Here is a 16,852-nt window from a genome sequence, read left to right as displayed (position 1 = left end):
ATTAGCACTATATATTAACAACATATACTTTGAAATCCTAAGAAATCTGAGCTGTTGACTTACTGTTTTGTGTGCAAAACTGAGCAACTTCACAAATACTATTAAAATGTGGAAACACTGATAAAGGCAGAACAATGGAATAATCTCTTTAAATCGTTATTTATGGTAGCTGTCAGGTCACTCACTCTGGCAGTGAAAAAGAGGAATCCCACAGTTCACATTTCTCCAGAATCTCAAATTGAACTATGAAGCAAAACCCATTTTTGTTGTACCTTTGAGTGCTCCTCTATTTGCCTACAGAGAAGCGTAGGTTACTTCATGACCAGATAACATTTAAAAGGTGTTAAACTGTGTCTACACTAAGGGCTATGGGTATGTCAAATCATCTTACATAACTAAAAAAAAAAAAAAAAAACATTTTCCTAATCTAGACAAGGCCCATGTCTCAGAAGACTGTCACAGTAGCACCTTTCTGGGCAATGCCTTTTTTTTTTATAAAAAAGAGGAAGATAGTACTTTTAACCGTTACACCAGCCCCACACACAGTCCATGTCTACAATACCACTTATGCCGGTGATACTTATGTTACTCAGGGGTGTGAAAAAAAACACACCCGAGTGACATAAATTTTGTTAGTGTAAGTGGTAGTGTGCACAGCGCTATGTCGGTGGGAGAGCTTCTCCTGCTGACACAACTACCGCCCCGCGTGGAGGTGGTTTTATTATGTCGATGGAAGTGCTCTCTCCTGTCGGCATAGAGCAGCTACACAAGCGCGATTACAGTGGCACAGCTGCATCGGTACAGCTGTGCCACTGTAAGCTCGCTAGTGTAGACATGGCCACAGAGAGATCAGAATTGGGCTAGTATGGAGTGTGGTCTGAGATTGATTCCCAAGGGCCACAACAGGTCAAGTTACTCGACCTTATTTTCTCATCTGTAAAAGAGGGACAATATTTAGTTCACAGGTAATGTTCTCTAACCTTCTGAGATTCTGGGCGGAAAGGCTTTATATGAGTGCAATTATGGATCATTTCCAGTTGTAAATGGGTAGTGGTCTTTCCAATACATGAACTGTCAAAAGAAAAATGTCCATAATAGTGACACACTTAAGGATATGCAACCACCACATATGACCATGTGCAGTGTTGTAGCTGTAGTGGTCGCAGAATATTAGAAAGACAAGGTGGGTGAAGTAATATCTTTTACTGGACCAACTTCTGTTGGTGAGAGAGAGACAAGCGTTCAAGCTTGCACAGAACTCTTCTTCAGTTCTGGGTACAAGACCTGAAGAAGAGTTCTGTATAAGCTTGAAAGCGTGTCTCTCTCTCCCCAACAGACGTTGGTCCAATAAAAGATATTACCTCATCCACCTTGTCTCTGTAACATATGGTCACAGTCAGGTGCTCAGATACCACGGTGATGAGCACCATTATAAGAACTTAGATGGATGGACTGATAATCATTCCAAAAGACACACCTTCCTAATAGTGTGAATAATTTTGGGGAGCTGTTAAGCAATATATTCACCTGGAAAACAAATTATTGCTCTGTAATATAAAGAACTGAAAAGATGACTGCTTCCAGGTGTAGGAGTTATCTGAAGGTAACACTTAGACTGATATGAACTTAACACAGGGGCAAGTGCTACACAACACTAACTTCCTATTCATCTCTGCATTCAACACAGGGGTTTGGCTGGGTATTATAAAGAAAACCAAATGAAAAGGAGGCAGCCTGAGGAAAGAGCATCAGCACACAGCTCAGAACAAGAAATCAGAGCTTAGGACTTATGAAACATAAAAGGAGGACAGGCCCATATAAACAGAATATAAGGAGAAAGCAGTGAATGACTAACAGGTAGCCCACAAAAGTAGAGAACTTTGGGAAGAGAGCAATCCAAAACCTACCTGGAAAAAGGCATGTGGGCCAGAGAAAAGGGAATCCAGAACATGTTTAGGGTAGCAACTGAACTTTCTAGTCAATAACAAGCATTTGGCTCTTTTTATTGGCAGATATTTGGTTGCTAGGAAGCAATGATACTTCCCCCAAATTACCCTAGATACTTTCCCCTGGATTGAATCAATGTTTGTTTTGTGATGAGGATTTATTCACATACCAAGTACTTTTACTCTGTCAACTGTTCTTGTTTGAGGAGGAGATTTTCCTCACCCACAGGCTGAGACACAACACAAAGTTACAGATATAGATTAGACATGCTTGAATGACAAAGAAATATTAAAAGATATATGGATGTGTATACATATTATGCTGAAATGCACCTATATTAGAGGTTTTCTGGAGGAAGCAAGCACCCAAGAGAACTATGCACAAATTTAGGGTTCGCAACACAAATGTTGCACTGATTTAAGTAAAATTGTTTAAGTCTATTTTGTTACACTGGTGGAAATCCACATATGGAAACAAAATGGGCTTATATTGATGAGTTTTGTTCAATTATGTCACAACCAGGTTACAAGATGATTGGTTAACAAGTTAAACTAAAATTGATATAAGACAGTTATTAACTGATTTTTAAGTGTCCACAACAGGGTTTGAACTGGTTTAAATCAATTTAAAAAATGATTTTAGTTAAACCAGTGCAAGATGCATATAAACAAAGCCTGGGTTTGGAAGCATTTACAAATTATGACAATTATGGCGTCTGCTGCCCAAAGAATAGTGGAAAAGTAATTTGGTCTGCATAATTCCTACTAGAACTGCAATTTATGAAAACCAAAAGCTGCCATTTAGCAAAGCTGTCTACTCAAAACTAAGCCTCAAAGCTTATCAGTCTTTATTACTGACAATATTTACTGCTAGGACAAAAGAAATTAAGTTCTGAGATTACTGAATAAAATATAACACAATAAAACTAACACAAGAGTCAGACAATAATGAATTTTTCTAAGATAAAACAAAAAATGCCTGAACTGAAAACCATCAGACTTTTGAAGAGATGAGATCTTCTTTCAATAGCACCCATTTACTCATGCAAACTTGGGATATTCGATATCTCAAAAAGAAGAAAGACAGACTCAAAGGCCGGAAGGGACCATCATGTCATCTAGTCTGACCTCCTGCAAATTGCAGGTCACACAACTTAACCCATCCATTCCTGTAATAGGCCCATAACCTCTGGCTAAGTTACTGAAGTCCTCAAATCTTGATTTAAAGACTTCAAGTTACAGAGAATCAAACATTTATTTTAGTTCAAACCAGCAAGTGACAGCATTGTCAGAGGAAGGCAAAAAAACCCCAGTGTCTCTTCCAATCTAACCTGGCAGAAAATTTCTTCCCAACCCCAAATATGGTGATCAGTTAGACCATGAGCATATGGGCATAACCTACCAGCCAGACACCTGGGAAAGAATTCTCTGTAGTAACTCAGAGCCCTCCCCATCTAGGGTTCCATCTCCAGTTGTTGGAGATATTTGCTAATAGCAGTCGCGGATGGGCCATATGCCATTTTAGGCAATCTCATCATACCATTCCCTCCATAAACGTAACAAGCTCAGTCTTGAAACAAGTTACGTTTTTTGCTCCCACTGCTCCCTTTGAAAAGCTGTTCCAGAACTTCACTCCTCTGATGGTTAGAAACCTTCACCTAATTTCAAGCCTAAAGTTGTTGATGGCCAGTTTATACCCATTTGTTCTTGTGCCAGCACTGGCCCTTATCCTAAATATCTCCTCTCCCTCCCTGGTGTTTATCCCTCTGATGTATTTATAGAGAGCAATCATATCTCACCTCAGCCTTCATTTTGCTAGGCTGAACAAGCCAAGCTCCTTAAGTCTCCTTTCATAAGGCGGTTCTTCATTCTCTAATCATCCTAGTAGACCTTCTCTGCACCTGTTCCAGTTTGAATTAATCTTTCTTAAACATAGGAGACCAGAACTGCACACAGTATTCCAGATGAGGTCTCCCCAGTGCCTTGTATAATGGTAATAACACTTCCCTGTTTCTACTGGAAATACCTCACCTGATGCATCCTAGGATTGCATTAGCTTTTTTCATGGCCACAGCTCACAGTCATCCTGTGATTGAACATCTTTTTCCTTCTTTGTTGCTTCCAGCTGATAAGTCCCCAGCTCATAGCAAAAACTCTTGTTGTTAATCTCTCAGCACATGACCCTGCACTATTAAAACTTCATCCCATTTCTATTACTCCCAGTTTTCAAGGTTGTATGATATTCTGGTCCTCTTCCATGTTGGCAATACCTCCCAACTTTGTGTCATCCACAAATTTTATTAGCACATTCCCACTTTTTGTGTCAAGGTCATTAATGAAAATGTTAAATAAGATTGGTCCCAAGACTGAACTTTGAGGAACTCCACCAGTAATCTCCCTCCAGCCTGACAGTTCACCTTTCACAGAATGACCCATTCCCTTTAACTAGTTTCTTAAGCACCTTTCAATTCTCACATTAATCGCCATCTTCTCCAAAGTAACTAATAATTTCCCATGTGGAACAGTATCAAATGCTTTACTGAAATCCAGGTAAAATAGATCTAGTGCATTTCCTTTGTCCATGAAATCAGTTATTTTCTCAAAGAAAGAGATCGGGTTGGTCTGAACGATACCTTTTGTAAAACCATGTTGTATTTTATCCCAATCATCATTTACCTCTATGTCCTTAAGCACTCACTCTGTCAAAATTTGTTCTAAGACCTGGCATACAATTGAGGTCAAACTAACAGGCTTGTAGTTCCCCAGATCACGGCCGGCTCTAGGCACCAGCAAAACAAGCTGGTGCTTGGGGCGGCACATTTTTAGGGGCGGCATGGCCGGCGCCAGAATGCCGCCCCTAAAAATGTGCCCCGGCCGCCGTAGCTCACCTCCGCTGCTGCTGCCTGGGAGGGAGGGGGAGATCCCGAGCGGCCGCGGCGTGCGAAACAGCTGTTTCGCGCGCCGCTGCTCCCCCTCCCTCCCAGGCTTGAGAGCCTGGGAGGGAGGGGGAGATCCCGAGCGGCCGTTTCGCGTGCCACTGCTCCCCCTCCCTCCCAGGCTTGAGAGCCTGGGAGGGAGGGGGAGAAGCGGCGCCTGGGCCGCGGCCGCTCGGGATTTCCCCCTCCCTCCCAGGTTTGAGAGCCTGGGAGGGAGGGGGAGACTCCGAGTGGCCGCGGCGCGGGCGCCGCTTCTCCCCCTCCCTCCCTCCTAGGCTTGAGAGCCTGGGGGGAGGAGGCAGGGCTGGGGATTTGGGGAAGGGGCGGAGTTGAGGCGGGGCTGGGGGTGGGGTAATTAAAAAACGGGGGGGGGAGGGGAGCGGCCAAAATTGTTTTTGCTTTGGGCGGCAAAAATCCTAGAGCCGGCCCTGCCCCAGATCATGTATTTTCCTTTCTTAAATATAAGTACTATGTTTGCAGCCACAGGGTATGATGCCCAAGTTTAGGTATTCATTAAAAATCTTTCCTATGGGGCTTGCAATTTCATGTGCTGGTTCCTTTAATATTCTTGGATGGAGGTTGTCCAGGCCTCCTGATTTTGTCCCATTAAGCTGATTGAATTTGGCTTTTAGCTTGAATGTGGTAATTTCTACTTCCATATCCTAGTTCCCATTAGCCATCCTGCCACTGTCCCCAAACTCCTCATTACTCTTATTGAAAACTGAGGCAAAATATTCATTTAGGTGCTAGGCCATACCTAGATTTTCTTTAATCTCTACCCAATACTCAGTGCTTAGTGGTCCCACTTCTTTTCTTTCCTTGTTTTTTTTTTTTTTTTTTAATTATATGGGTAAAGAATCTTATTGTTGGTTTTAATTTCCTTTGCAAGGTCCAGCTCTGCTTGGCTTTTGGCAGATCTCACTTTTTCCCCTACAACTTTTTGACCTGCAAGAGGCAGTTTTCCTTGCTGATCCATCTCTTCTTCCATTCCTTGTTGGCTTTCTCTTAATAACCTGTTTGAGGTGCCTGTCTATCCAGGTTGAACAAATTTCCCTTCCCTATGATTTTTTGCCCCTTGCTTGGGATGCATGCTCCAGATACTGTAACTCAAAGTTGCAAAAGCTAACTCCAAGCATCCTCCATATTCAGATACTCAAGTTCTTCAGTCCAGTCCACTTCCCTAACTAATTCCCTTAATTGTTTAAAGTTTGTCCTGCTGAAATCAAGGAATCGAGTTACAGACCTATTTTTGTTTATCCTTCCATTTAGTTTAAACTGAGTTAACTCATGATCACTCTAGCCAAGATTGTCCTCTACAGCCAGTTCTTCTCTGAGGTCCTCACTACTTACCAATACTAAATTCAAAATGTCATCACCTCTTGTTGGTTCAGTGACTATTTGGTGAAGAAATCTGTCAGCTATCATTATTAGTAGCACTTGTCCTCCAATCTACATTTAGGAAATTAAAGTCTCCTATAATCACACAATTCCCAGTAATATTTATTTAATTAAAAATATTAAAGCGGTCTCTTTCTAAATCCAAATCAGCATCTGTAGCAGATCCCAAGTGCTATCCCTGTGGAACGTCTGTTACCCTTCTTCCCCAAAGTGATTTTGACTCAAACAGATTTTGTTTTATCCATTCCATCACTTCTAATTTCTTTTCAGTCTACTCCTCATTAATATACAATGCTACTCCACCACTTTTAACCTTTATTTCTGTCTTTACTGAACAGCACATACCCATTAATATCTGCAGTCCAGTCAGAACTCCTATTCCACCATGTTTCTATCATAACTATAATATCTGGTTTCACTTTCTGCACCAGGAGTTCTAGTTCCTTCATTTTGTTATCTAGGCTCCTTGCATTGGTGTACAGACATCTTAGTTGTTTCTGCTTGGCTTCATTTAGATTCCTCACCCGATTAGGTACAGTCATTTTACTACCAGTATCGCCTACCTGGCTGTTACTGTCATTGGTATTAACACTATCTTTCCTCTTGTCCATTCTCCTACCCTCTGTTTTTCTTCTCTCCATTGCTGTATCCTCTTTTACTTGATTTTCCTCCCACTCAATATTAGAATTAGGTGTGGAGATTAAACGAGCATCTCCCAATCATCTTGCCCAAATTCCTAGTTTAAAGAGCATTAGGTGTCTGCCATTCTGTTTAGTTAAACATTTTTCAGAGATCAAAGTAGCACACTGATTCATGATGCTAGGTGTTCAGCTTATGAACCCTACTGCATAAATCAATGCGGCTTTTTCCATTTTCAACTACCAGCAATGTACATCTTTGGAATGTCTCTCATTTTGTTCAAGTCAAGATGAGAGCAAGGGATTAGCCAAGAGACATGTACAAATTGAGAAATTACTTTATGGACTTTTTCCAACAGCACTGATTAAATTAAATCATAGCATTAAATACAACATTTGGGAAGAGACTGATTAGTGAATGGCAATTTTTTTTTTGCTAAATAAAAGAATGATTTAGACAACCCAACACCCTATTCTGCACTGCACATCAATTTCTTTAATTAAATGTTAAATGAAATCCTCTGAAAAGCCAATAGTTGTAAAAATATGCAAGATGAACTTCTGGAGCATTCATGAATCTCACTCAGGGCTCTTTAAATATACTCTATTACTACAGACTGATACAAGTAGGGGGAGAAAAATCAGATATCTGAAACAACAAACAGCAGGGCATGGTCACAACTGAAATGGATTTGCATGAGTCTGTATATGTAAGCATGCATTCTCCCTTCTAGAATGGATTACCTTGAGTGCAGGCAGGCTGAAGCCATCTGTGAGGTTGTGTGCCTCCTCTTCCGACACCTGCTCTTCACTCAGACCCAGACCCAGTTCCTTAAAAGGAACTACGCAGATGTAGTTGGTCACGTTGTCACTCTCCGCATTAAGAGGGTAGGTTTAGTCAGAGTTAAAGCAGTTAACAAAGAAGCCTTTGTACTAAATGGAAGGGGGGGGGGGGGGGGGAGAGAGAAGAGGCAAAGCAACTAATAATCTCCAATTACTAAGGATCTTTCTTTCTGGCAAGTTACTGGAGAGCACACTCAGTCCAAGTCCAGTTTTAAGTGATCAATGAGTACGGTTGTACGCTGAATAGGTTTTAAAGGCTCAAATGTTTACAATAAGTTGTAGACAAAGGATACTGCAACAATAAAGATAATAAACAGCTAATAAATAATCCCTGCATTCCTTTAATTGAGGAAATCTCTGCAAAATCATCAAAGAGCTAGTTCACAATAAACTCTAATGACAGCCTTAAAATTAAAAAGTATACATTCAACAAGTTAAGAGCAATACTGCCAGAGACAAGAAAATGTTGGGTAATGCACGTTTCATGGTTTGTGTGTTTTATATAAGTCAGGATAACCAGGCGATTTCCCTATGAACTATTTTTTGTGGAGGATGAGCAATATTAAAGCAAATCACATATCTGCAGATTTTTAAAAAGCAGTTCTTTAAAATTTCTTACATGAATAGTAGAAAATGCCAAATTTTCACATTGCTGATGCAATAAATTGATCAGTCTCACAAACGTCTCAGCTATAACATGGCGTGTCGTAAGATCTCATGTCACTAAAACTTAATTTCTTTAATACATTTTATGAACATAGTATACCAGAGTACCTACTTCTGTAGTAGCTACAATATATTGTCAAATGATAAGTCAAAATAAGTGAAAACATTTTATGAGGCAGTATCTTTGTTTCATTATATTCACCTACTTAATCATTTGCAAAATTAGGTGATTAGCAATGGGTTTCACAGTTATCAGCATGATCATACAAATACTTAAGCATGTGCTTAATCTTATGCATGTGAGTAATCCCATTGCAGTAACAGCTCAAATGAGACTTCTCACAGGCATAAAGTTAAGCACAAAGAAAAATGCTTGCAGGCTTGGGGCCTTAAGGACCGATCCAAAGCACACTGAAATTAATGGGAATCTTTCTATTGACTTCAACGGGCTTTGGATGAGATGCAAAGGGTTATGTCTACACTGAAATTAAAAACCTATGGCTGGCCCATGCCAGCTGACTCAGACTAAGGGACTGTTTAATTATGGTGTAGACATTCAGGCCGGGGCCGGCTCCAGCTTTTTTGCCAACCCAAGTGGCGAAGGAAAAAAAAAAAAAAAAAAACCTGATTAGTGAAGGACCCGCCGCCGAATTGTTGCCAAAGACTGAAGCGGCGCGATTGAGCTGCCGCCAAAGAGGAAGCGAGGGACTGAAGGACCCGCTGCCGAATTGCCGTTGCACACCCGGACATGCTGCCCCAACAACGGACGGAGTGCCACCCCTTTCTATTGGCCGCCCCAGGCACCTGCTTCCTTCGCCGGTGCCGGCCCTGATTCAGGCTCTAGTACCCTGTCAGAGTGCAGGGACCCAGAGCTCAGGCTGCAGCCCAAGCCCAATTGTCTACACTACAATTAAATGGTCCCTTAGTCTGAGCCCTGCAAGCTCTAGTCAGTTGGCTTGGCCAGCCCAGGGTTTTTAATTGCAGTGTAGACATACCCTTAGTGAGCTTCTACTGTAATACTCATATCTGCAGGTTCCCTGTCTCAACAGCAATTACTCAGTTTTCTCCAAAAACAGCATGTGTGCCTGTTGTTTGTTTTGTTTGGGAAGATGAGAGGTACAAAATATATCAGAGAATCATGCTACCAGGTTTATGTCACCAAAAATACAGGTGTTTTAATGTACCATGAATAGTGAAGTTGGGCATAAAGGGAGAGGCATCTGTTGATGCTATAGTTATGCAGTCACATTTTATATTTTCCTTCTAGCCAACAAGTTATTTTCCGTTGATTTTTGAAAACATAAAATACTTTGCTTTGCATGCTGAAGAGAGTAATGGGCTTCATAAACCATCTGTGCCAATTTATAGGAAACGGCTAAGATCGTCCAAATTCCATAGACTACATAATGGATGCAGTACTTTTCAATGTATTGTATTGCAGAGCAAAAAGAACATACCTTCATAGGAAAATATTCTTACAAATATAGAAGCTTAATAAAGTTTAATGTCAATAAATACGAGAATTGTGAAATAAAAGTAATGAACCATAGCATTAAAGGATAGCAAATCCTCCGTAGGGTCAATGATACGATACAAATCTGAAGTAACATTTTTGTGGTAAGTCAATGGCTACACTACCACAAAAAGTTTAGGAACAGCTGGAAAACTGGTCTGGGATTTTGCTAGGATATAAATATACAAGCAGTGATGCAAGTAACAAGATATCAAGTGTAAAATTTCAGTTCCAAATTATGTCAGGTTACAACCACAATACTGAAGTTGCACCCTGTAGTACTTTTTTCAACTGCAAGGCTTTAATGTCACCAAAAATCAAAATGTTGCTGTTGAAGTACCTCACAGCAAAGTCATATTGTTTTGGGTTATATTAGTCTATGGAATCTTGTCTTTAAAATTAAGTGATTCTAACACCTTTGCTGCTAAGGGTAATGTACTTTCTATAAATGGAACAAAACAGTACATTCACGTTAAATCTGTATACAAATATTGGCATCTTGACTATTCAAATTCTATTCTATACTATTCTAAATAGATTCTTATTCTGCACTCAGCACACACACATATCTGAGCAACTTCCAGTAGTGCATTACAGGACATGACTTCCATCTGTCACATGTGGTTCATTATCTCTCATCCTCTCCCCAGTGGGAGAACTGTGCAGGCAATGTAGACTTATTTTGGTAGGGTTTAGTTTTGTTTTAAACATATATACTGCTCTGGGTTTAAGTTAGAGAAGCCAGGTTGAAGAAGTGCTCCTTGCTCTTGGAGCAGGTGAAGGTGAGGTTTGTGATGGTCCTTAGTTCCTGTGGGAGTTTGTTCCACAGTCTGAAGCAAGCCTCCAAGAAAGTTCTGTCTTCTGAACTGACAAACTTTACCCTTATGGTAGAGAATTCCATTGTGCCTTAGGACCAGAGTGGTCAATCATGGTCTTCATCCTGGAAATTTAGGTGATATTTCAGGTATTCTGGACCCAGGCCATGAAGTACTTTGAGGGTAAGGACTCAGAACTTAACTTGACTTGATATTCTATGGGAAACTAGCGTTGAGAAACAAGGACAGTTTTAATGTGTTTGTGGTAGCCTGTGTTGCTGAGCAGACATACTGCAGTGTTCTGTATTAGTTGGAGTTGCCTAAGCAATGAAGGCTTCATACCCAGGTATCTTGCATTGCTGCAGTCCAGAAAGGGGTTGACAAAGGTTTGAATAGCTGAGGCTAAGTCAGAGTCCACCAGGATGGGACAGAGTCTGCTAGCCAACTGGAGAAAGTGTTACTCACAGAGGCTGCTATGTTAGGGATTAATGTCAGCCAGGACTCCCAACATGTCTACACCACACCCTGAATTGGCCAATAGTGGATGTGTGCTTTCAACCAAAAGGAGAATGTACCGTGGCTACAAACTCTTCAGTGTGCTTTCCTCTGCCCACCAACATAAACTCTGTCTTACTCAGATTCAACCAGCTCTTCTTCCATCCATGAGCCGATTTAGTCCCATTTCTGGGCTGTCTTGATGGTGGTTGTATGTAGTAAAAGGTAAGTAGATCTGACTCTCATCAGATACATCCTGCTTCCTCTCCCCACCAGCCACACAAAAAATAAAGAGAGAGAATATGGGTTATGAGAACATAATATGGAAGCCACCACCATGGGCAGCAGCCATTTTAGATATACTATTCCCTGTGTGCAATAGCCTCATTTCACCCCTCCCCACTGCCTCCTACTACATCACCAGCTCCAGAATCCCATTCTCTCCTGATGCCCAACTTTCTTGCTCACTCAGTTCCCAGCCCTCTGTAGTAGATGGGGGGGGGGGGGGGGGGGAGGGTTGTTACTGGTAGGTACATGGTAATACTTTAATTATCAACCCTACTATTTGATATTCTGTGAACACTGAAAGCTTTCTATTTGCCTCATCCCTAGTGTTTGCCAGTCCTGTGCTTCAATATTTTTAGGATTTTGAGTTAGAGGCTTGAACTATTTCAAACCTTAATGAATGCCTGCTCTATTCAGAATATGTTGTATAAGTTACATGCACTGAGTTTGTCTAATTAATTTGTGCTTTGTAGTAGTTTTACTTCGTGGTGGGTATCATGTGTTACCAACTTTTGCGATAACTGGTATTTTAATTAAAGTCTGAGCTGCTGGAATTGAGATTGCATTAGAATCTCAGCTTCCAACAAAACACAACAACAACAACAACAACAAAATGTTTTCTAGCTTTTGGATGTGGAGAAATGCTTGAAAAATGCAAAGTGGATGTAACCTAATGACCCCAACCCAAACGGCAAACAAAAAGGTACCACGTTCTTTTAAAAAAAACCAAAAATACAAAAACAAACAAACCACCTCCCCCCAAAGCCTCATGATTTTAAGCCAATCTTTTTTTTTTTCTTTTTTTTGGTGGGTGGGGGGAATGACATGATTTTTGAGCATTTAGGTTATCTATCTGGTCACAAAATAGAAAACTTACATCTGGAAATATTGAATTGCTATCATACATCTACAGAAACCTTTACCCTGCAGAACTCTGAAAATGTTTCTCTTATAAAGTCCTAAGGGGGAAAAAAGATTTAATTCAAACCACGTTTCTTTAATTTCTATTTTGATTTGCAAATGCAATGCTCCCTTCCTCTGGGATCATATAAGGTCCAGCAGAGGCACTGGTCTCCTGCCCAGCTGGCTAAACTGTTTTCTGGGATAGTTAATTACAAGTTCCACCCTTTCAATCCCAGACTCAAATGATTTTCCACCTGTTTAATTCTCACAGGATTAAAACAAAACAAAAAAAAATCTGCTCCAGAAAATAATTTTACCACTTGAGCAGAAAAAGCAGCGCCTGTAATGAAGCTTTGGTGGCCCATGAGAAAGAAGCATTGAATGTGCACCTCCAAACAGGCAGAACTTCCTTTAAATTTTTTCAGTAACCTAAATTAGACAAAAGCCTAATTACTGCTCTTCAGACATCCCAGTAATAGGGCAAAGAAAAGCCTGTAATGCGAGTTCCCAGGAATGTAATATGTCGCAATCAGTTATTGACTCATGTAAACATGTAGGTGTTAGCAGGATCCAATGTTTTAAATTAACCCAGGAGGATGTGGAGTACTGGGATTACCATGCCTATCCTTTCCTGAGATGGAAAAAAATCAGGCCACAATCTTTAAGATTGAACATTTGAAAGTTTCACTGAAGTTCCTTTTAATCTCTTTCTGCAACAAACGTTCTCTAGCAGCATGAAGATCTTATAATGCAGGTTTAGTAATGTGCTCTCAATATATTTCATTTTTAGTTCATATGCAGTTTTGTACTCTGCATAGGATTAATAACTGCAGACTGGGAGCAAGGGTGGATTTCTGACTCATGTTAAAGAAAACATTGCAGGAGACAGTATATATAACTGTAGGATTGTACATAGAGTTGAACATTAGTTCTGGATTTATATACCACTACTCTTACAGTGCCTTTCAGAGTTGAAATTTACGATTATCTTTATATAAGGCAAGAAAATAGGGTATAATTACAAAAGCATCAGTGTGTTCTAATACAAATGAATCTGAATTTATTTTTAAAAGGTTGTTTAGAATCCCAGTGAGATATTAAACAACAGATCCACTAGATTGCAGGAATGTTAATGCTAATTTGATAAGATCAAGATTAAGCACCGTAATGGTGACTTTAAATTATTCTAAAATGAAATGAACTTTAACCATACACTTTACAGTTGAAAAATTCTAGAAATAACTAGAACACTCCAGAGATCAAGGTATTTTACTTTAAATTATGTTTCAACATAAAAAGACTGGAAGCAATCCTAGAAAGAGTCAAGATTCAATCCCATGGTATGGATACCACAAGATAACTGAACTCTTGAGGGGATCTGTAATCATACTTTGCTGATTAACATGACTTATTCTTCAGTGTATGCTGACTGAATGCACATCAATCCCTTAAAAACTCTTGTACACGTATGTGTGTGTGGGAGCAAAGAAAATACACTAGAGAAGTTTTATTTAAACAATGTTCAACTTCCACTTCTGTGCCCATTTTTTAAGGAGACATGAGATTTTTAAACAAAAGTTGCTAAATAAAAATGATCTTTCACTTAACTTGGAAATGCATAATTTATTATCCCTAAACCATACACAAATTTACAATACTGCCAATCCCCAAGCATTCAAAAATCATGAGTCAGCCCCCCCCCCCCAAATAATAAGATTTGCTTTAAAGTCATGATATTTTAAGAAAATAATAAAATTTGGTAGGTTTTTTTTTTTTATTGGTCTTCTGGTTTTTGAATGTTAATGGTACAACTGGGTTAACATTTTCAAGCTTTTTCACCACAACCACGAGGGATAGACACTTACGTTTTTATTAAATGAAAGCGGAGATTCTCACCTAATCACAAACCATCAGTAGCTAGGGATAAAAAAAAAAACAAAAAAAACCCAAATATGATGAATTTTTGATAAAAATCTCAAGAATTACCAATAATGAATATACTACTTGAACATATTTTTCCTTGAAACAAACACATTTATGTAAGTATCAGCTAGTGATTCCTATCAAAGTCAAAATTCAGTAGCTAAACTAGGTAGCCATATGTGTGTACAGTTTTCCATGTATTTGTACAAACATTTTTATTTCATTAATCTATTTACCTTATTTCATTAACAACTTGGGAGCAAGAGAAGGCAAAGTATCTTGTTAAAGCAAAACACAGTACACAATTTCTAATATATAGTGCAGATTAGTCAGCTAATTTTCAGGGCAGCAACTTCATCTTATTTGCCTATAAAGCACCATGCTCACCAATGGTGGTACATAACAGTATATAAATATGAATACTCGGCACTTAAAAAGCAATTTCCATGAAAGGAACTAATGCACTTCATATATGCGAATTGGTGAAAATGTTGTAAGACTCTGAACAACTTCACCTCCCACTGCATCTGCCTTGCATCAACAACTCCAATGAAGTAGGGTATTGCTCATTGACTTGTGTCAGAGTTGAGCATGCCCCATGTTCCGCCTTACAGGAGGCGCTCAGCATGTTGTATAAGACACTTTTGTTTGGGGCTTTTTATCCAATTGTCCATATCACTCAACTTCTGTATCAGATACTTTTAGCAATTTGTTAAAAAAAAAATGCAGTAAAACTATGCATTAAGCATTTACTTATTCGAGGTATTCTGTACAATAGTAAACGTGCCTGGTTTTGTACAAATGGACCCGCTTATACATATGTATACAATAGTAAACAAAGAATTTTCAAGATGCCATGACCATACTCGAGTTAGTAGGATAGCTATTGCACAGAAAAATCCTGTCTTAACACAGACAGTAACTCATCACCAAATGGGTGCATTTTACAACATTTAACCTACCATTTCCTTCACTTTTATTTAAAGAATTAAAAAACCTGCACTGTGTTTTTTCAATGTTTCTTGATGCAATAACTAGATTTGCATAAAGTAGTAGTAACAGGAGTAATAGAGCAAAGGTTTAAGTCTCCCTGAACTCAACACAGCTGAGAAATATATAACACACTTGTGTTTACATATGTTGTGGTAAGAGCCTATTCCGTTAAAATGTTATTTCCTTAATGTCCTAACTGGCTGAGCTTTCAAGCTGAGAAATGATCCGCATAGGATGCAAAAGTACTAGGGGCTAAAATAAAATCAAAACGGGTATGCAGCAGCATCTTAGGGTCAGATTGGGTCTAAAAGGCCCCAAATATCTGAATCTCTCACTAACAGCAGTTAACTCACCACATTGCACACATAGGGCAGCTGGCAATGTCGGTTAGGGTGACCACATAACAAGTGTGAAAAATTGGGACGGGGGTAATTGGCAACTATATAAGAAAAAGCCCCAAATATCAGGACTGTCCTTATAAAATTAGGACATCTGGTCACCCTAATGTCAGTCTGTATGTAACCTAGACATCTACCCCACTGATACAGAAGTGTATTTGCCAACAGTAGACAGTCACCAATATGGTAACAAATAATAACTAACAAAACCTGCACTTCTGTAGCACTTAGCATCCCAGAACGTTAAACAACCTTGTGAATTAAGCTTCACAACACTCATGTCAGATAGGTAAATGTTACCACACCTGTACAGGTAAAACTGAAGTAAAAAGATATTAAGAGACTTGCCCCACACAGCAAGTTTATGACAAAGTTAGAAATAAAAAGCCAGATGTCTTGCACTTAGCAGCTAGACAACAACACCTTCTCTTTTGCTAGTGAATTGGTTGCATTTTGTCACAAGAGGAGGATTTCTCCCATTTATAGTAAAATGAGAGTTTCAGAGATTCATATGGCCAGCTCTTCAGAGGGTGTAAACTGGTACAGCTCCATTGAATTCAGTAGCACTACACTCATTTACATCAACTGAAGATATGGCCCACAGAATTTTAAGGCGAGAAGGACCATTACAATTGTGTAGTTTGACCTCCTGCATAACAGAGGTCATAAAATGTCACCCATCCAATCTTAATCCTGCACTCACTGAAATAAGTGGAAAATCCCACTGACTTCAATGGTGCAGATTGCAACCCTTATAGCTGTCAAGTGATGGAGAAATCCCTTTGTCTGAGTAAAGAGAAACCTTCTCCACATGCAGGCTCTTGCTTCTATTATTGAGGAAGTACGCTTGTGGAAGTAGTGTAATGAATGACTCAGCTTTGAAAAAGAAAGACGTGACAGGATGCAGTTATATATTGTTCCCACAATGCAAGACTGACATTTAACATAACAAGTACAGAATGTGTGTGGAAGATTTTCCATCTCAGAAAAAGTTACTGGTCCATCAAATGCAATATCAAAGCTTTACATAAGCTGAAAGCGATAATTCTTCTTACGTTTTAAATTAAATTTTAACACTGCTCAACACGGTTATATTTTAT

At 39.5% G+C, this 16,852-nt stretch overlaps 1 protein-coding gene across 1 annotated transcript in view; it reads right to left on the bottom strand.

Moving 5' to 3' along the window:
* The window catches only part of VEZT (vezatin, adherens junctions transmembrane protein), a 78,575-nt gene that overhangs the window by 11,599 nt on the left and 50,124 nt on the right, over positions 1–16,852 (bottom strand). The window contains exon 7 of the mRNA XM_065404428.1: positions 7,663–7,810. Within this exon, the coding sequence (XP_065260500.1) occupies positions 7,663–7,810 (148 nt within the window). The remainder of the gene's footprint in view (positions 1–7,662; positions 7,811–16,852) is intronic.

The sequence above is a fragment of the Emys orbicularis genome, chromosome 1 (assembly GCF_028017835.1).
Source record: "Emys orbicularis isolate rEmyOrb1 chromosome 1, rEmyOrb1.hap1, whole genome shotgun sequence".
Lineage (NCBI taxonomy): Eukaryota > Metazoa > Chordata > Testudines > Emydidae > Emys > Emys orbicularis.
The sequence above is the reverse complement of the archived record's forward strand: the minus strand, read 5'-3'. Positions and strand labels throughout refer to the sequence as shown.